Source organism: Tupaia chinensis, unplaced genomic scaffold (genome assembly GCF_000334495.1).
Source record: "Tupaia chinensis unplaced genomic scaffold, TupChi_1.0 Scaffold000081_1, whole genome shotgun sequence".
Classification (NCBI taxonomy): Eukaryota; Metazoa; Chordata; class Mammalia; order Scandentia; family Tupaiidae; genus Tupaia; species Tupaia belangeri.
The window spans coordinates 5,480,892-5,501,693 of record NW_006159542.1 but is presented as its reverse complement, the minus strand read 5'-3'; the positions used below and the strand labels follow the sequence as shown (position 1 = coordinate 5,501,693).

General features: G+C 54.2%; 1 protein-coding gene across 12 annotated transcripts in view; it reads left to right on the top strand.

The window, feature by feature from the left end:
• AKNA (AT-hook transcription factor) overlaps positions 1-20,802 on the top strand; it is a 61,672-nt gene that overhangs the window by 6,807 nt on the left and 34,063 nt on the right. For 5 of the 12 annotated variants that reach the window (XM_014585683.2, XM_006142780.3, XM_027769608.1 and 2 more), the window contains exons 1-4: positions 5,350-5,506; positions 11,135-11,524; positions 15,333-16,399; positions 18,833-18,907. In XM_014585683.2, the coding sequence (XP_014441169.1) occupies positions 11,251-11,524; positions 15,333-16,399; positions 18,833-18,907 (1,416 nt within the window). In that variant the 5' untranslated portion in view covers positions 5,350-5,506; positions 11,135-11,250. Of the gene's footprint in view, positions 1-5,349; positions 5,507-11,134; positions 11,525-15,332; positions 16,400-18,832; positions 18,908-20,802 lie in introns of those variants that run through there. The other 7 variants (XM_027769577.1, XM_014585680.2, XM_027769582.1 and 4 more) reach the window with 4 other exon arrangements.

Here is a 20,802-nt window from a genome sequence, read left to right as displayed (position 1 = left end):
GCCTTCTGAGTGGTTTTCATTCCTTTCCCAGAGAAGAGGGAGAGAGGAGCTCAGGATGGGATGACACAGTCTCTGTCCCCATAGTTGTCAGCCTCTGTTGCCTGCAGATGGCTGAGAAGCTTGGTGGCCCCTCTGTACCCCTGGGCCTCAAGGCATTGTGTGAAAGGGCGACTGTCCTGGGCTCTTCACATCAGCAGTGTGGCCCATCTCAATCCTGGGGCATGTCCTCGGATGCCCCCCGAAGGCTTAAAGGAGAACCCCACCTCTGGTCCCCGTGTTACCGGCCAGCAGTGAGGGGGGGGAAGGCAGATCCAGCCACACTCCATGTCCCTGCTGATCATACTGGAGTAGGGGCAGAGGGTTTTGCTGTTCTTGTCTTTACTTTTCTGGGTGGCCAAAAACGAATGTATTCCCCTCTCTGGGCCTCCGCTGCCTCTCCTATCCAGTGAAACAGTACTCTTGTCCTGTCCGCTTCCTAGTGCTATTTTTTAAAAAGAGAATTATCAATTAATTAATACTACTTTTATTTACATATGGCCATAGAGAGAGAAAGAAAGCCGCCAGGTCTAAGACTCTAAACATGGTTGGCCAGGTGGGAGTCCAGCACCTTAACCACTGCCCCACCTGCCGGTCCCCCCAATGCTCTTCTTAAGCCTCTAGTGGTAAGAAGGGGAAGAAAACATGCTAGAAAACCAGAAGGTTCTTCATGGCACCAGAGCCTGGTTATAAAGCTGTTCTTCAGTCCAAAATCTGCGTATCGCTTTTATTTTTTGTTTGTTTTTAAGAGGTTTTTTTTTTTTTGCCATTGAACATGTGTACTCACTTGAGAGAGAGAGAGACAGAGATAGTGAGAAGGAATGTGAAAAAAATCACACCCCAGGGGAGATGACCATGCCACCATCCCTTCTCCATTCTCCTTCTGAGATCTTGGGCGCACACATGTGCCCGGCGTGATTTTCAAGCCACCAGGTTCGGGACTCAAACCATATGGTTGGCCATGTGGGAGTCCTGAGACATAACCACTACACTATCTGCTGGCCTCGAACTTGCATTTATTTATTTATTTGTTTATTTATTTATTTATTTTGCCATAGGGCATGAGCACTCTGTGAGAGGGAAAGTGAGAAATCACTCCCTGGAGGGATGGCCATGCAGTAATCCCTTCTCCATTCTCCTGGGAGTTTGGGCATAAACACACACACACACACACACACACACACACGCTCCTGTCGTGATTTTCAAGCCGCCAGGTTTGAGATTCGAACCGTTATCAGCCATGTGGTTGTTCAGCACCTTAACCACCATGCCACCTGCTGACTCCTTCATGTAACTTTTGACTCTCCAAAACTTAACCACTGTAGCCCACTGTTGACGTTACTGCTAACGTGAGCAGTCAGTTACCACATATTCGCTGTGATATGTACTACACTGTGTTCTTTCTTTTTATTTTTCTGGAGAGGTTTTTGCTATAGGGTGTATGTGCTCGCCAGAGAGAGACAGAGAGACAGAGAGACAGAAATTGAGAAATCACCCCCCAGGGGGGATGGCCACGCCACAATCCCTTCTCCTCCATTCTCCTCTTGGGATCTTGGGAACGCACGCACACGCACCGGGCATGAGTTTAAACCACTGGGTCCAGGACTCAAACCGCAGTTGACTACATGGAAGTCCAGCGACGTAGCCATTACGCCACCTGCTGGTCCCATACATGCTGCATTCTTACAAAAAAGTTAGCTAGAGAAAAGAAATTGTTAAGAAATCCCAGGCGCGTGTGCATGTGTGCCCAAGAGAAGGGAGGAGAAGGGATTGCGGCATGGCCTTCTGTCTCTCTGTCTCTCTCTGTCTTCCTGGCAAGTGTGCGTGCCCTATAGCAAAAACCTCTCAAAAAAAAAAAAAATCAGAAAGAAGAGAAAATACACTATTTATTGGAAGAAATCTGGGTCTGAGTGGACCCTCACAGTTCAAACCCATGTTGATCCAGGGCCGTCTGTAGTGATAAGTTCTACTCGCAGTTTTCTCAGGCACAGATACTCATGTTCTCTGTGGACTGCAGTGGTGTGAACACCACACCTGGTCGTTAGGAAGTGGGTCTGTGTGTCTGCATGTCTGCTGACACCCACCAGCTGTGTGACCTTGGGCACGTTGCTTGGATGTAGGGGCCTCTGTGTACCCAGCTATAAAATGGGGATGTCACACCAGCCTTGCTGGGTTGCTGTGCAGGCTGTGGGTCAGGCTTGGGCAACCAAGCGCAGTGGGTCATCCGTCATCTATGATTGCATTTCTGCTGTGTGCCAGGGCTGTGCTGGCCACGGGGGTGTGATGGTGAGCGACTCACAGAGTTCCTGAGCTCGGTGGATGAGACAAGAAAGTTGGGCCTCCCTGAGACAGCGGTTTGCACATCGGCAGGAAGGATAGAGAGACAGAGCTAGAAGGGCCTGCGCGAGCATCGAGTCTGAGCTCCCCTGACACAGATGGACGCCGAGGCCTGGGGAGGAAGGGTGCCTCAGCCAAGGTCATGGCATCCATGGTAGAAGAGGGCTGGGGCTAGGAGCTAGGAAGACTCACCCAGAGAGTCAGGAGCAGACGGCCTCCCCAGGCTCACAGATGTTGGTAAATAATCACCTGCTAGGTGGAACCCCGCATGCGAGGGCCCAGGGAGGGCGCACTGGAGCTGAGGTCTGCCGGTTGCCTGGAAGTGGGCAGGGAGATGTGGGGTTGGGTGGGAGGAGCAGGTACCTCCGTCTGGTGCTACAGGGGTGGTCGAGCGAGGGCGGAGAGGCCGTGGAACTTGCTCTCCTCTGAGCAGTGCGCCCCTGTCCAAGTGCCATATTGTGGAGGCCCTGCTTGGAAACTTCTGTTTAGGAAGATCCCAGTGGCGCAGTGTGGGAAATGGATCGGGGAGGCCGAGAACTTCCCAGGTGAGGCTGATGCTGGAGGCCACATGAGGATGCAGGGGTGGAGATAGGTTCTGGTGTGATTCAGGAAATAAAATCAGCAGGAGTTGATGATGGGTTGGTTATGGGATGGAAGGGAGAAGTGTCTAGGATGCCAGCTGATGCCAGCTTGTGTACCTGGGAGAAAGATGGGCCAAACGAGGCGGGGGGGCGGGGTTCGGAGAGAGGTGACATTATGAGCTCAGCGTTGGACAAGTTGCTCTGGGCAGGTGGGATTTGGCATGAGCGGGAGGGGATGGTTTTCCGGGAGGAGGGCTGCCTGAGCTAAGGCAGGGAGGAGGGCTGATGAGGCTCAGAGTGGCAAGGAGAGGGGATGGGGTGTGTTGGAGGCTGCCTGAGGCTGCCGGAGGATGTGCGTGGGGTTATCCAGGGGCCACGGGGCGGCCCACAGCACCAGCCACCTGGTGTGGATGGCAGCACTGCCTGGGTTAATGACCAGGGACGGAGGGCAAGTGAGTGACAGGGTGTCAGAGGAGCCCGCCCCTCACACAATGGCCCACATGGTCACCAGAGCTGGCAGGGAGGGGCCTCCTTCAGGTCTGGCTCTGCTCCAATGAGCTGGAGGCTGTGGGAAGAGCTCCCCCCCTGCCCGTATGTGGATAAAAGGCAAGGAATGGGGTGGAGAGCTGGGGTGATTGCTGGGATGAGGGTTCTAGCCCTGGCTCTGCCGGATTCTCACAGGCTGGTCTTGGAAAAGCCCATTCATTCATTCAGCAAGCACATTCGCCAGTCGCAGGCAGTGTGCCCGGCTCAGGAAAGGTGTTAGGATCCAGCCTTTGAAGGAGACCAGAGGCTTGGACTGCGGTAGCGGCAATAGTAAGAGTAGCAATAGTGATAAAAAAAATAGCTCAGGAAATCATGACGTCCCAGGTCCCCTGGCCTCGGCTGGCTGTACTTCACTGAATCTGTTCAGCAGCCTGCGGGGTGACTACTCACCCTACCCCTGGTTTACAGGTGAAGACACAAGCTCAGCGAGGTCACGCCTCCGAAGTCACAGAGCCAGCCAAAGGTGGGGCTGGGATTTGAACCCACATCCACACTGGCTCTTAAAGTCATTTTTACCTCTTGTGGGGGTGGCTCCCAAATTCAGCTGATCATTAGTGTTGCCCAAAGACATTGCAGAGAGCTGACCTTTTCCTTCTCGTCAGTATCCTGATTCAGCTGCATCAAGAGTGGGGAGCCCGTGTGTGAGTGTGTGTGTGTATACCAGAAGTTGTGCCCCCATCGCAGCTCCTGCCCCACCTGTTTGCTCGCTCTGCCCTGAGCGCACAACCTTGGGCTCTCAGTGAAAGCCCACCTTGGGCGCCCTCCCCCGGGCCTCTGCCTGTGCGCTCCCAGAATGCTCAGCTGCAGCCCTTCCTGTGGCTTGCGCTTGCTGCCTCTTCCATTCCTTTGTCTGCATGTTACTTCCACACAAAGGCTTTCCTGACCACCCCCAGCCTGTTACTCTCACAAGTTCTCGACCAGGACCAGGCATCCCACTCGCCTGGGCCACTTCAGATCGTGGGTGCCCAGAGGCTGAGCCCCCCACATCAGTTCTGCCCAGAGCAGCCTGGGTCATGGGTCGCCACCCCATCTCTTACTGTCTGCATCTCTCCCTAGGGTACAGCAGGGGCTCGGGCTGCTTCTGCACTGCCAGACTCCAGGCACCTTGAGAAGCACCCGCCACACAGAAGCTTAGTGAGCATCTGTCCACGGAAGGAGTAGGCCAGGGTGGGGGTTGGGAAAAGGCGGCTTGACCATAGGGACGACTCTCTCCCCAACCCCTGGTGAGCCCTTGGAGGGTACTTACAGCCAGAGAGACTCACCTGAAATCTCACTACCTCCAGTCACGCTGCAGGGTGAGTGAGGCAGGTCGGGGAGATGAGAATGTTGCCCCTCCCTGAGACCGCGGTTGCATTTAGGCAGGAAGGACAGAGAGACAGAGCTGGACAGGCTTGAGCGAGCATCGCGTCTGGACTCCCACAACGCAGATATTCACCCAGGCCTAGGAAGGGAGAGCTCGTGGGCCGAGGTCATGCCGTGTGTGGTTGCAGAGGACTAGAGGGTAGGAGGTAGGAAGCCGCTCCCAGAGCTGCAGCAAAAGTCCTCCTCCCAGCCAGCATGCTGTGTAACCTTGGCCAAGCCTCTGACCTTCTCTGGGCTTCAGGCTCCCAGCCTGTGCCTCGAGGATTGCGACTGAGATGGTCCCAAGCCCAAGATGTAAGGCATTTCCATGCGTCCTTTCCCAGGCAGTGTAGACAGTGGAGGCCTGCAAGGGGTTAAGTTCCTCGGTCTCTTGTTCTGAGCAAAGACGAACCCCCTCCCTCTGACAAACACTTGTAGGAAATCAGGCTCTGCGCTTCCTGCCAGGCCAGGCCAGGCCGCTGCAGGGGCGGGGAGAGGTGGGGAGCGATGCTGGTCTGTGAGCCGCTGCAGCTCGGGTTGGCAGAGAGGCTTGGAGGCGGGCCAGGGTGCGATGGAGGCCGGGGGCTGCCCAGGTTTGGAACAAAGACCTCCCAGGCGGCTCCCCTGAGTCCAGGCCGCCAGGATGGTGGTGGAGCCCGAAAGAGGTAAGGGACTGGACAGTCGGCTTCCTTCGGGAAGGGCCAGTCACAGACTCTCCCTGCAACGGGACCAGCCCAGCCAGGAAGTTGCAGATCTGGCAGCTGTGTCACTTCAGTCCCTGCGTAGGGATGGGGAGCTCAGTTCCCGCAGGGGTGGGTTTGAGAGAGGTTTCATCAAGGCTCTGGATGCGGGATTTCAGGCTCAGCTCTGATTCTGAACTCTGTGAACTTGGACCAGCGCTGGTCCCTCCCTGTCCCTGGGGTATCCTCAACTCTCCACGGAGACTTTTTGCCTTTGGTTGCTAACTGAGGGGCCTCAGAGACCATGTATGGATGGGAAGTAGGCCAGGAGGCTGCAGGAGGGTCCCCTCCAAGGAAACGGTCCTTTCTGTCCATAAGGGCCAAGGAGAGGAGCCAGGGATGTTCTGAGGACCGACGGGTCAGCACAGCAGTTCAAGTGGCCAGCCCAGACTCGCCAAGAGCTGGGCACCGTTTCTCCTACTGCTTGAGTGAGCTGGGCGGGCTGGGGGGAGTGTTGCCTCCCTGTAGGACTAGTTTTAATGCAGCTGGCAGGAACCCCTTGAGAACAGCAGGTCTGTACTCTGTCAGCTCAGGGAGGAGATTGGGGGTGGCTGGGCCCCTCAGCCCAGCTTTCTTGGGGGAGCTCAGCTACATGAAAGGGGGTCTTTCCCCTCCTCCCTACCCCACAAGTCTGACGGCCTTGGTTTCAGAGTTTGAGACTGTCTCGGCTTTGAATCCGCGGCCACACTTCCTGGCCGCAAGGTCTTGCAAGAGCCCCTCACTTCTCTGCACCTCGGTGTCCTCATGGGGGAGGGGCAGGAGCAGGGGGGTGCCCCGGAAAGCCCTAGCTGGGGGCTTCAGAGAGCATAGGGGGGTAGTGGAGGGCTACATGGCTGCAGCAAAGGAGGACCCAGGCGTCTGGGGGGGTCTGAGTGCCTGAGCCATAGAGGAAAGATCCTGAGGTTTCGGAGTGGAGGAGGGGCAGATAAGCCCTATGTATGGTGGGCTCCAAGAGGAGCTTGGCTCACCCAGGAACTGAAGAGACCACAGGGGTCTGTTAGACCTTTGACAGAGCCAGGGCAGGGCAGCGAGGTGGGAAGTGTCCCTTGGAAACTCCCTTGGGAGGGCCGATTTCTCCTCCAGGGTTGGCAGGGACCCTGAGCCCAGCAGTCCAAGCCTTGGGGGACTTAGTCCTAAAGGGGCTGCCCCTCTTGCAGTCACCCCCTCCCCCAGCTTCTGTGGCTGAGGCCTTCCCCAAACCCCACTGGCTGTCAGCAGCTCTTGTGCCCCATGAAGACTTCCTCATAGTCTCCTTCAAGTTTGGATCATCCTTTGAGACCACCATGCTGTGGCCTATGCCATTCCCTCTGCCTGGGATGCCCTCTCTCTAAAGCCTCCATCCTCAGTAGCCCTCTGTAGCCCGCTGCTATTGGACGTTTTGGAGTCTTTCTACTCTTTTCTGTATTCCTGGGTCTTACATGTTGCCCGGCATGTTATAGGAAGCAGAGTTTCGCTTTTAGTTCATTTGCACCTACGGGGTGCTCAGGTACCTGACTTTGGTATTTTGAAAAGTGACCTTGGGGAAAGGGGGATGTTAACCGTTCTGAGACGGGTCCCCAGGAGCCCAGTCAACAAGGAACCTCAAAGCTCATTTAGCCTTGCCCCCTGTCTCCCAGCCGGCCCTTGCAGGGCACATTATAGCTTTGCAGGTGCCAGAGCAGGCAGCGGAGTGTTCTCCTTGTTGCAATGAGGAAGGTTCAAGTTCAGCCGCTGCCAAACCTGAACCTGGTCACCTGCTTCTCTGTTGCAGCGTCGTCCAGCCTGAGGCTGGCCTGTGATTGGCACTAACGTGTATTTGTTGACTGCCTAACTGACTGGCCAATCCCAGTTCCATGGCAGTGAGGGCCGGGACTTGCATGGCAGATGGAGGCCTTGCTCAGGACAAGCTCTCAGGTTCAGAAGCCTGGTGGGGACAGTGGGGACAGGGGCAAGTGCAATACTCTGGCCATCAACCGCAGCTGCCTCTGACGTGCGGCCTCCCCTGGTCGCAGGGAGATTTCTGCCAGGACTGAGTCATCCCAGAAGACAGGATGTTCCTCTTTGTGCCCCAGAGGCCTCTGTGATTGGGCAGTTTGTTCTGTGGCAGGGCTAGAAATAAGGCCTCTACAAAATAAAAAACCGCATGTGTGCTCGGCCCCTGCCTCAGCAGAGGTTCCAGAGAGGAAACAGCAACGGCTAAACCACCACACCTCCTACACCTGCGTAACATGGGGCTGAGGAGGCCCTGCCTGAAGCCTGTGTAAAATGCAGATGCCCGGGAACCCCCCATGAATCTACATACCTAAAGGATTCTTAGACTAAGCTTAAGATGGGTGGTAGGGATTTTCAAGAGTGGCATTGGCCCTGCAGAAGGCGTGGTAAGCAAGAATTAGAACTTCTACTTAGAGACCAGCAGGTGGCATACTGGCTAAGGCACTGGACTCCCATGTGGCCGTCCGCAGGTCAAGTCCCGGACCCAGCATCTTAAAACTCATGCCAGATATGTGTGCGTTTGTACCCAAAATCCTGAGAGGAGAATAGAGAAGGGATTGTGGCGTGACCATCCCTCAGGGTGGGGGAGGTTGATTTCTAGCTTTCTGACTGACTGTGTCTCTCCAGCAAGAGCACGCACCCTATAGCAAAAGCCTAAAAAAAAAAAAAAAAAGACTTTATTTCAAAGTTTATTATAAGGGGGGGCAGCACCCCCGACAGGATCAGCATACTATAACCCATCCCAGCCTACCAGCTAGGTCACAGGCATGCTCGTGTGCCTGGCAGGACAGGGGACCTGGGACCCTCCCACATGGGTCAGCATCTCAGTGTGGTGGACTGCTGGGCCACTGCAGCTGGCCCTAAGATCCTTATTTTCTGTCACGTGTCTTTAAACATTCACCTTGGGGGCCAGCTGGTGGATGAAGGTTAAGGTGCTGGATCCCACATGGCCGACTATGTGATCTGAATCCCAGACCTGGCAGCTTGAAACTCACGCTGGGTGTGTGCGTGTGTGCCCGAAATCCCAAGAGGAGAATGGAGAAGAAGGGATTGCCGTAGGGCCATCCCCCAGGGGGGTGATTTCTCACTTTTTTTTTTCTCTCTCCCTTCAGGGAGCACATGTGCCCTATAGCAAAAAGAAAAAAAGAAAAAAAGAAAAAAGAAATTCTTTCTATGCATGTAATGTATTACCCTGAGACTACATGCATCTAAAATTGTAAATTATGTCTATATATTGATATGTGAGCAAATGTATTTTTTCTGTTGGGTGATGTGATTTTAAAAACATTTTGGACCTGCTGTGCCAAAATTGACAGTGGCATGTCTGGCTCCGGCACTAGCCAGCTGGGTGACTTGGCTGAGAGATTATGCCATGCTGAGCTGCAGTTTTGTCATCTGGAAAGGAGTTTTCTGAAAACCCACCTTACATGCCTGTCGAGAGCATGCAGGTGGAGTTCCTAGGGAGCAGGCACAGAGGGGGTCCACCCTGGAGCTGTGGAGGGGGTCCTGTGGCCCTCACAGAACACAGGGTGATCCCGAAGAAGTTCTGGGCTCTGTATTGGGGGTGCAGAGAGAAGTCTGGGGCCAAAGAGGAGCCCTTGAGCCGTATCGCAGGGGTTGCAGTGAGGGGTAGGATGCTATCCCCTGGCCCTTCCCAGCCCTTGACAAGTCAGCCTTTCTTAAGCTGCGCCGTTCCCTGGGAAACTTTGCATCCAGAAATAGCTGCCTGCTGACTTTCCTGGCCACACAAATCAAGGCTTCTGACCGGGATCCAAGAGCTCACGAGGCTAAAGGCACAAACAGACGCTCTGTCTCGGGAGGCCTGGGGTTATGCTCCACTTGGCCACAGCAGGGAAGGCAGAGCTGAGACCGTGAGCCTGGAGGTTGACTGGCACTCCAGCCTTACCGTGACCCATGTGTGGCTTTGGGCAAGATGCTTGCACTCTCCGTGCCTCAGTTTCCACCCCTAGATGAAGACCTTTGTAGGAGCTGACCCAGTTCCCTACCATGCTGACATGCTGCAGTTCGTTGAAAGCTCCGTGGCTGGGCGCACCTTGGGTGGGACGCTGCCCACTGCTGTTCTGTTTCCTGAGCCGGGCACAGTGCTTGGTACATAGGAGGCATATGCGGGGGAGGGGGTGGAGATAGCAGAAGGGTGGGAAAGAAGGAGGCAGAAGAGAGGAGGGCTAAGGGAAAAGGGCGGCAGATAGAAAGAAGCCAGGAAGGAGCCTTCTGCAGCTCCCCTCCCTCTGCTGCAGCCTCCCAGGGCCCCTCTGCAGTCCTTGTTCGTTTGCCTGGAGTGGCCAGAGGGAGACTTATCAGATGAACCACAGATTGAGTCCTCTGGGCTGGGGGCTGCAGCACACACCCGAACAGGACCTGAGAGGCCCTCCTGGGTCGGGCCACCCCCTGCCCTTCCCACACGCCCTGCTGCTGACGTCACCCAGCCCATCCGCATACCACACGACACACCACGCCATGGCCTGAAAAGCACCTGGCATCCCCCCTTCCTGTCCCCTAGAACTTTAAACTCACAAGTCCTCTTGCCTGGAAAGCCTATTTTAAAAACCACGGTGAAATTCACATAACGTAAAACCAACCACTTTAAAATAGACAATTCAGTGGCATTTAGTACATTCACAGTGTGTGCATTCACCAGCTCTCATTCTAGGCGTTTCCACCACCCGGAAAGGGAACCCTGTGCCCACTCTGCCCTTCCCCAGCTCCTCCCTATCTCCTTGTCCCCCAGCCCCTGGCCTCCACCAGTCTGCGCTCTCTTTCTGGGTTACCTCTCCTGGATATTTTATATGCATGGAATCAACGTAGGATGCTTTTGAGGTTCAGCCACATTGTGGCCTGTGTCCGGCCTTCATTCCTTTTTTCTCTTCATTTCTTTTTATGGCCCAGTGCGATTACATGGCACACAGGCACCACGCATGGGTTAGCCATTCAGCGGCTGGGCATCTGGGTTGTTCCGTTTTGGTGATGGTGAGCAGAGTTGCTGTGAACACGTGTGGGGTGTCTTTGTTTCGAGTCCCTGTTTGCAATGATTTGGGTCCTGGGACGTTCTTTTCACCACTGTCCTCCTTCTAAGCTGCATTCTTCCCTGAGAAAGATCAGAGAAGGGTCCCAGAAGTGGTTTCTGCATGGGGAGGAGCCCCTTCCACACCTTCGCCATCCTCTGCACCTCTCCATTGCTTCTCGCCTGGCTTTGCAGGTACCTGAGTGTCTGTCCACTTCCTCCGGGGCTGTCAGCCCTCCTGTGAGCAGGCCTGTGCCCACGCCCATGCGTGGAGTCGCGTATGCCGTCATGATAGCACGCTTCAGACATCTATGAGCCAGTGGCCTGCTTGCAGGGCTCCTCATCCTGTGTCTCAGGTTATTTTGCAAGCCCCAGATGGAGAGAATTATGGTCCCAGTTTTGCTGAAGAATGTGAAGGTAGGGTGACTTGCTAGAGGTCACACAGCTTCAGGAAGCCAACAGTTAAAACAGGGCTGATTCCAGAGGTCTGCTGGTAACTCCTTGTCCCGAAGAAAGCAGGGGAGGCGAAGGTTAATATTACCCCTCTATTGTGTCCCCAGCAGGCCACAGACAGGATGTCTGGTGCTGAGAGGAACCTACCGTGACTTTGGGACCCCCAGTGGCAGCTCTATCTCCTGAAGATGAAGTGGCCCAGGTGAAGCTCCAGGCAGGCCTGATGGCCAGCTCAGAGACTGAAGTCCATTGGACTGAGTCTGGCCTGGGGAAGGGGCCTGGACGGCGGCGCTGGGCCTGGGCCCAGGAGGGGAAGGATGTGGACAGAAGTGGTGTGTGTGGTTGGGGGCAAGGAGGACCCTTTCCCCATGCCACCAGCCCTGAGATCCTGGATGACTTCCGCCTGGCCCAGCAGCACCTCCCGCCCCTGGAGTGGGACCCAGATCCACCGCCTGGAGGGTGCCAGGATTTCGCGTCAGAAGATTCTTCAGGAGAAGGTGAGACCGACGCCTAGCCCCCACAGTGGTGTAGTGTCCCCTAAATACCCACCTTCTGGAGGACTGGAGGGAGTAGGAGGGGGTTTAAGCTTGAACTAAATTCTGCAAAGTCTGTAATTTAAACTTGTAAAAATTGCACAAATAAACTAATAAAACTGACAGGATAAATGGATAACTCCAAAAAATGTACATAAGCAATACTGCAGAAAAATCAGAAAATATAAGCAAAAAAGAGGTAAAACGAAAAGTTATTTATCATGCTCAGATAATCACTCTTTGCCATCTGTATGAATATGCAAATGTAATATGAATACGGAAGAGTAGTCTCCATATTCTACTTTTTGGGTTCATTTAATAGATACGAACATTGTTCTGGCTCATCAAATATTCTCACACAAGTCATTCCTTTTTTTTTTTTTTTGGAGAGATTTTCACTGTAGGGCGCGTGCGCTCGACAGACAGACAGAGACATAGAGACAGAAAGCGAGAAATCACCCCCCAGGGCGGATGGTCACGCCGCAATCCCTTCTCCTCCATTCTCCTCTCGGGATCTTGGGCACGCACGCACACGCGCCCGGCGTGAGTTTTAAGGCACCGGGTCCGGGACACGAACCGCGGTCGACTACGTGGGAGTCCAGCGACATAGCCATTACGCTAACTGCTGGTTCCCACACAAGTCATTCCTGAGACCAGTGTGGATACTCTGTCATTTGGGGGGCCAGTTTCCAAATGCTGAACATTTAGGTAGTTTCTAGTTTTTGCTGTTATAAATAATGCAGAGCACCCGGTAGGTGGCATGGTGGCTAAGACGATGGACTCCTAAGTGGCCAATCGGGGTTCGAGTCCCATACCTGGTGGCTTGCTTTCTCACTTTCTCTCTTTCTCCGTCTCTCTCTGCCAAGATTGAAAAATGATGATAATAAATAAATTGGAATAAAATAATTCTTTAAAAAAATAAAATGAAAAGAATGCAGAGATGAATCTAACTAATACATCTTTGCACACTTGATGTTATAATATATTTGGTGACTTGAGTTGCATAGTTCAGGGGTTATACCCATTTCCTATTTTTTTTTAAATCCCCATTAGTGGGGCCCAGCAGGTGGCATAGTGGTTATGTTGCTGGACTCCCACATGGCCAACCACGGTTCAAGTCCCAGACTCAGTAGCTTGATACTCACACTGGGCACTTGTGCACGTGTGCCCAAGATCCTAGGAGGAGAATGGAAGAGAAGAAGGGATTGCAGTGTGGTCATCCTCCTGGGGAGCAATTTCTCAGTTTCCCTCTCACTGTCTCTTCTCTTTGTCTTATTGGCAAGTGCACACACCCTATGGCAAAAAACTCTTTTTTAAAAAAGATCCCAATTAGCAATGAGAAGGTTGGCATTCCTTATTTTCTGCAATCACTGATGCTGTTTGCATCAAGATTTACTTAGACCAGATTCTCAGTGTTACTGGCCAAGCCCCTTCTCTGAATCTTGCTTTCTTTCTCCTCTGTGGAGTGGGAGCAGTGATGCCACTGGGACGAGCAAGAGCCTGATAATGGCAGCTGTGGCACTGGGATATGGATGCAATGTCCCGGTTTTGGGACCCTGAGGACTGCACAGGCCCCTGTGGTAGAAAAGTTGTTGGCTGGCCGCGGGTGGAGCCATGGCTCAGTTTCACATGCCTCATCTCCTGGAACTGGGACTCACCCACAGCTGCCCACTCGCCGATGGCTCGCAGAGCTGTCGGCCACTCTCCAGCCGGGAATGGTGACTGAGATGCCCTGGACTGACAAGGCAGAGGCAGCTCTTCCCGAGGTCACATGGTAACCCCTGCTGTGATGTAACAGCTGCGACCATGTCCTGGCCCCTTACTTACTCTGTGCCAGGCTCAGGGCTGAGCAGAACTTGTTCTCTCCTTCTCACGCACTGCTTTCTGCCAGGTAGGAGGGACGAGCTTGAAGTTTGAACAAGAACTTCCAGAGGTCAGAGACTTGCCCATAACCCCTGCCCTGTACCCTCCCTGCCCAACCCAGTGAGGGCCTGGAGGAGCTGGGATTGAAATTGAACTCAGGACTCCCTGACTTCAGAGTCCAGGCCCTTCACCCCACTGCATGACCCTCAGTGCAGAGACAGGCTCAGCTGCAGGCTGGGGCCTGACTTCTAAGTCCAGGACTGCTCTGAACTGCTGTGTGACTGTTGACAACTTACTTAACCTCTCTGGCCTTCATGTGTGCCGCAGTAAGCAAGAACGACTTGCCCAAGGTGGTTTTAAGTAGCTGTGGGATGTGGAGGAGTCAGGGTAGGGGAAAGAGAACAAGGGAGCAGAGTGATACCAAGGCTATGACAGAGATGCAGCTGGGCAGAGCAGTCTACGCTTGACTTGATCCACGCGGTGTCTCGAAACTTTGGACCTATCCCAGAGATGGACGTAGGTGCTCAGGAAACACTGACTGCCTGGATGACGGACGGGTGAGTGATGGATGGCTTAGTGCTGGGTAGACGGATGGTTGGAAGTAAGGATGTGTGGATAGATGGGCGGGCGGGTGGATGGATGAATATTTCTTGAATACCTCCATGTAATAATTGTAACATCTATCCATTTTTTTTAAGAGAGATTTTTGCTAAAGGACACGTGCGCTCACCAGAGAGACAACAGAAAGCCAGAAATCACCCCCCCAGAGGGGATGGCCAATCCCTTCTCCTCTATTCTCTTTTGGGCACGCACGCATACACACCTAGAGTGTTTCAAGCTGCCAGGTTAGGGACTCGAACTGTGGTCAACTATGTGGGAGCCCAGTAACCTAACCATTACACCACCTGCTGGTCCTGTAGCTATCCATTTATTCAGAGCTTTGCAAATTTTATCTTTTCCCCTCCATCTCACCCTTCCTCCATCCCTCCCTCCTTGCCTTCTTTCTGTCCTGTCAGCAAACAGCGTTGAGCGCCTACCCTGCAAATGCGGTAGTGGACACACCAGAGTGTCCTCTCCTCGTGGCTTGCCGTGGGGAGCCACTCACTCAGGACAATGGCAAAGGGCACCACGATCAGCATTGTGAAGGGAAGGGCCCATAGGGGAGATGCTGACCTAGCCGACGGGTCTGAGACTTCCGGGATGAGCTACGGTTGAGATCATACCTGAGGACAGAGAGGCCTTCTCTAGGCAAAGGGAGGGAGAGAAAACCCCTGGTGGAAGGCCGTGCAGAGCCCCCTAGAGGAGGGCATGTGGTGTGCACGTGGCTGGGCTGGAGCAGGGAGAGCGGGGATCATGGAGAGGGATGATCAGGAGGGCCTGAGGGGCGGAGTGGCAGGCGCCATAGCGAAGGTCCTGCTTTTGGCCTGGGAACAGCAGGCAGACGTGGATGCGTTTTCAGAAGGCGAGGAGGGTGAGGAGGAGGTGATTAGGTGTCTACTGCAGGGGCTAGGCCAGGAAGGACGCTGGGCTTGAGCACAGGTCAAGCAGGTGAGAAATGCCTCTGGGAGGCAACGGTGATAGGACCGGGTGACCGAGTGGGCTGGGAAGGGGGCGTTGAGGGAGGAGATGGAAAGTGCCTGCCAGGCTTCAGGCGCTGCGCCTGGGTGGGGTCGTGTTGCCGTTTGCTGAGATGGAAACTCTGGGAGGATGATCAGGTTCGGGGTTGGAGTCTGAAAGACCTTTGAGACAGCCAGAGGAGGGATCCAGTAAGTACGTGGCTACGTGGGGCTCCCTGGGATTCCTGCCACCCCCGGGATGAGGAAACGAGCTAGAGGGTTGAAGGGACTCAGGGTAACGTACCAGGAGTCCGGCCTGGTGTGTGCTGAGAAATGAGGGCCTGTCTTTCCAGAGACGGAAGCAGAGGATGTGGACAACCCAGAAAGCTCCAACGTACCTCTCAGCTGGCGCCCCCAGCAGGATCCCCGGCTGGACATGACCGAGGACGAGCCAGATGAGGCCCCTGGGAGTCCCGGGCTTGAGGAAACTGGAGGGAGCTCCCCAGGGCTGGGATACGAGGCTGGACTCAGTGCAGAGGGCAATGGAAACGCCAGCCCCCTGGCTCTGGAGCAGGGCCAGGCCAGCGGCTGGGAGACCTCTGGCAAACAAGCCAGCGGAGACAAGCTCTCAGAGCATTCTGAGGTCCACCTGGCTGTTGACCTCAGTCCAGCAAGGTCCTGGAGCAGTGGGACGGTGAGCCTTGACCGCCACAGTGACAGTCCCGATTGGACCTGGGAGGGAGAGACCGATGTGCCCCAGTCTGCTGCCCTGGGAGAAGCCTTACCCCAGGGCCCCAGCCACCAGCTCCTAAACCCAGAGGACAGAACTGAAGGCACGGTTGCTCAGGCAACCCCCACGGAATTCCAGGACTCCCCTGCACCCCCAGCCCCAACCCCCCAGTGTGCTGCTGAGAGATGGAGAAGCGAGCCCACCAGCCTCTCCTGCGCTCGGCCCGAGCCCCAGACCTGGCAGAGGAAGAAGATATCACCTAAGCCGCTCCCCTCACGATTCACCGGCTCTGTCAGCCCCCCGAATCCTCGGCCGAAGCCAGTCCTGCAGGATAGGTCACTGCCCAGGCAGGGCGCCACTCTGGCCGGCCACTCTTCTTCTGAGGCCTCCAAGTATGGCCGAGGGAGGCTGAACTACCCACTCCCTGATTTCTCCAAGGTGGGGCCCCGGGTAAGGTTCCCCAGAGATGAGACCTACCGCCCCCCCAAGTCCAGGAGCCATGGTAGACAACCTCAGGGCCCTGCCAGGCCCCTGATCTTCAAGTCGCCAGCTGAGATTGTGCGGGAGGTTCTGCTGAGCAGTGGAGAAGCAGCCTTGGCCAAGGACCCTCCTCCTGCTCACCCCATCACCAGAGTACCCCAAGAGTTTCAGACACCTGAACAAGCCACCGAGTTGGTCCATCAACTCCAGGTAAGGGGCCGGGCCCTCTCCTCTGTGATGTGTCACCAGGACACCTGTTGGCCTGGGATGAGGCTGGTTGGGGTGGGCAGGCCTGGAGTCTGAGCCAGGGGGTCTCCTGCTTATAGGGGGAGGGCTGTGCCAGGGCCATGAGTACACAGCTCAAAACGCACAGTGATTGTACTCAAGGACCTTCTGTTTGTTTTCCAACTTCTGCTGTGAAAGCAGTCAAAGACCTGCAAGAGAAAAAATAGTGTGATGGGCCCTGCGTACCTGCCAGGCAGTGTCCCAGGTAGTAGCTCCTACCAACCCTTGTCCCCTGTGGCCTCACCTCTTCCACCACACACACCCCTGGGTGATTTGGAAGCAGAATTTCAGGCATCCAGTTGTGTCCAAAAGTATTCTGCATTTGTATGTCTAAGAAGAAGGACGTTATTTTAAACCATAACACCATTGTCACACCTGAAAGCTCACAGCGGTTCCTTGGTCGTATCAAATATCGTCAGCATTCCGACCTGGCCGTGTGTTTCAGAGCAGGAGTTCGATTCCGTTTGTTCTGTCAGGACCCCAGCCTGCCCACATGTTGCATGGTCGGTGTGCCTCTCGGGTCTCTTCTCACTCCTTCTCTTCCTTCCTTTTCTTTCATTTTGTTGTTGTGGTTGTTTTTACTTTCTTTTTCCAAATCTTTTTCAATCTTCCCTGCCACTCTCGTCCGGCTTCCTTGTTATCTTGTTGAGTCTGTGACTGTTCTACGTGTAGACACGAGCCCCCTGGCAGGGAGGGTTTCCGGTTCAGTGGTCCGCCTGCCGCTGCCTTCGGGAGGCCGGGTGCCTGAGGGTTGGCTGGGGTGTTAGCAACCCCAGTGGGCATGGCCTTGCCCTGGTCCTTACTGTGGGGTGACACAATGGTGGTACACGAGAGTGCTGTCGTTCTTTCTGCCTCGATTGCTGAAAATCCTCGAGAAAGTACAATTTCTCTCATCCACTCTCTGTTCCCAAGGCCTCGCTCCTACGGGAAACACTGGAGAAATGTTCGATTCTGTTCTTTTCATTACCCGTCCTCAGAACGAGCCTGTTTCCTCACATCCTTCAAAGGGGACCGACGGCACTTGCTGTTGCTTTTTCTCTGTAGTGACTCGTGTTAGTGGCACTCTTCAGGTCTGTTTAAGGCAAGACACTGAGGAGATGGAACTGTGATTTTTTTTTTTCCAGGTTTTTTTTTTTTTCACATTTTTTAAATTTCGTTTTCTTGTATACATTCAGTCACATTATTTTTTTGAGTCTTTCGTTTTTCTACCAAGAAAGTCTGGAATGATTAATTCAGCCAGTCATTAAAAACTACTTGGAGCTAGCAGCAACCATTAACCACCAGAAACGTGGTAGTTAAGGGCGTTGGACTCCCACATGGACAACCATGGTTCGAATCTCCGACCTGGAGACTTGCTTTCTCACTTTCTCTCTCTCTCTCTAGTGATTGCACGTGTTTCACGGCAAATTTAATAATAATAATAATAATAAAATAAAATTTAGTAAAACATAATTCTTTTGAAAAACCAAAAAACTATTTACTGGGAGCCAGACCATGGTGCAGTGAGGAATGTGACCCTTTGCAAGGCAGACTCACATGGGAAGGTTCTGGGTTCATTTCTGGACACCTCCATGAGTATGTGGCCATGATCCAGGGCTGGCTGAGGCCAGCGATGGATGTAGCACCGAAATCCTGTTGAGGGTGTCTCTCTGTCTATCTCTCTCACTAGAAGAAATAAATAAATGAGTAAACCTTAAAAATACTTTCTAAGGGGCCAGAAGATGGTGTGGTGGTTAAGGTGGCCGGATTCCGCCTAGCCTATTGTACAGTTCAAGTCCTGGACTCGGCAGCTTGAGAATCACACAGGGCATGTGTGCGTGTATGCCCCAAATCCCAAGAAGAGACTGGAAGAGAAGGGATTGCAGTGTGGCCATCCCACCGAGGGTGGTTTCTCACTTCTCTCTCTCCCCCTCACCCTCTCCGCCTCTCTCTGGCAAGTGCATGCACCACATAGAAAAACCGAAGCAAGTAAAAATACTTGTTAAGTACAAAGAACTGAAGCCCTGGGAGTGATGCAGTGGGAGGGCTAGGGGCCTTCCCCCAGAGCTGACAATCGGCAGGGAACTTGAACAAATGGAGCAGGTGTGGGGGTCGCGCATCCAGGTGAGTCGGTGGAGACCTCAGCCTGCCTTGCTCGGGGTTGCCGAGGAGCTGTCCTGCGCCCCTGAGAGCAGAATTTGCACACCAGGGCCTGCACCGCACGTGTCTGACGATGTCTGCTCAACCCCCACCAAGGAGCACACTCACTCCGAGGACCCAGAGGCCCCTGTGGGGGGCAGTTCGCCTGCCAGGGCTCTCAGAGCAAGGACGAGTGTGCCGTGTGCCTGGCATGACCACGCTGCTCTCTCTTTCCTTCAGGAAGACTACCACAAGCTCCTCACCAAGTACGCGGAGGCCGAGAACACCATCGACCAGCTACGCCTTGGCGCCAAGGTACCAGGTGGGGTGGGGTAGAGACGCTTCCAGAGGGGGTGCTTTCCCATCATCCTATGGCTTTGTTGATGGAAAAAATAACCAACTATAAAATTAATAATTAATCATTAATGCGGTTTATTTCCAAGCCAACTGTGAGTGACCTAGGCCCGGAGAAGAGGCATACATGCCTTTTCTCGGGGTGATCATGTACAGAGGTTCCTTTTATTTGTTTTTGAGATTGACAGACAACATTGAGTGAAAAGATTTTGCATTGGTCTGGCCCAAAGAGGCGGGACATGTAGAAGTGGGGGGCTTGTAGGTTATAGGTGGGTTCCACAATTCTTAGGTTGATGATTGGAAGGGAAGACCTGTGTCTTAGTTAAAGAAAGGCTTAATCTACATCTCAAGGAAAAGGGAAGTTCTGTGTCTTGGGAAGAGATAAGCGCAAGAATCTACTGTAATCGGTTAAAATATACATCTCAAAGATACTGTGCCAGGAACAGGAGGTAGGAAGAATCCTGTTCATAGAAAATAAATGGTCTGTTAATGTTTGTGGCAGGACTTCCCCGGTCCCTTTTGAAAAGATTTTGGAAAAATGGGAAAAGTAGTCAGACTTCTGTCCACGGCTTCCTGAGACACTGCAGTCCTTGCCTTGCCACAGGGTCCCGCTATGACCTTGGCAGCGACCTTACTCTCTGTGGACTGTCTGCCTCCTGTGGCTGATCTTCCATGTACTGGGAGGCTAGGATGGGGGTGCCTGGGGACTACACAGGAGCCCTCTCCTTCCAGATGAGCTCTGGAGTGAGACCACCTGGGCTCCGGGCTGTGTGACCTTAAGGAAATGGCTTGGGCTCTCTGAGCCTCAAGGGAGTAGCGCAGAATTTCTGCCCAGCCCCTGGGCCTCCTCTTCCGGGATCTCACTTTTCTCCTTCCGCACCCTCTCACCCACAGCCTCTCCCCTCGCCTCGGAGCAGTTAAGTGTGTGTTTGGGGGAGAGGGGAGCAGGGAGAGGAGATATATCCACCCCTGACCGCCCAGCCCCCACCCATCCTCAGTGGGGAGGAGCATGTGAATTCTGCACTAGGGGCCTTCCTCTTTTCCGGGGCTGAAGCAGGAAGTGGGAGCAGTTGCGGTCCCGGTAGCTTCCTGCTTTCTCGTACCCTCTTACCCCATCAGACAGTGGTGCAGGAGGGGGTGGAGCTGCGGTACTGAGTTGCAGGACACCCCCCAACTTGGTCCCCTCTCCCAGGTACACCCCCACCCGCCTGCAGGCCCACTGCCTGAGCTCCAGGACCCCTTTGCCCTGCCACCTGCCACTCTTAATGTGGAAAATGGAAAGGAGCCCGTTCCCAAACCAAGGATTTTTCTGTGACCCACCCAACAGGAACAGGTCCCCTTCATCCCCCCTGGCTCATTGAGCTCATCGGTCAAAGGGAGTTAGACCTTCCAGAAGGAGTTAGTCGTACCTCCCTTCTGGAAGCCAGCAGGCTCCCCAAGGTCTCAAGGCTCCTTGTAGCTCTCTGAACTGCTGGGCCAGGTCAGGGATGGAAGGGGAGGGGAGTCGGCGAGGGGAACAGAGCGGGTGGTGAGGTGTCCCCCCAGAAACCACGTTCTCATGGCTACAGACTCCTGGGGAGGTCAGGGGAGAAAGAAACCGGTGTTCACGTCCAAACCCTTCAGCTTCCACATCACAGATTGGGAAACTGGGTGGGGTGGAGGCCGCCAAAGGTCACAGAGGATGGGGTAGAGGCTTGCGGCCTCCCCCACCCCTTTCCCTTCTTCCGTCTGTGCTCTTTTGAGGGAGCAAGTCATATAAGGAAAGCACGTAGCCGGCACCGGGCAGGTACCCCAAGAGCTAGGTCACACCGGACTGGAAAGGCATTGGCTGGGCTCCGTGATAAACCCGGGCCAGC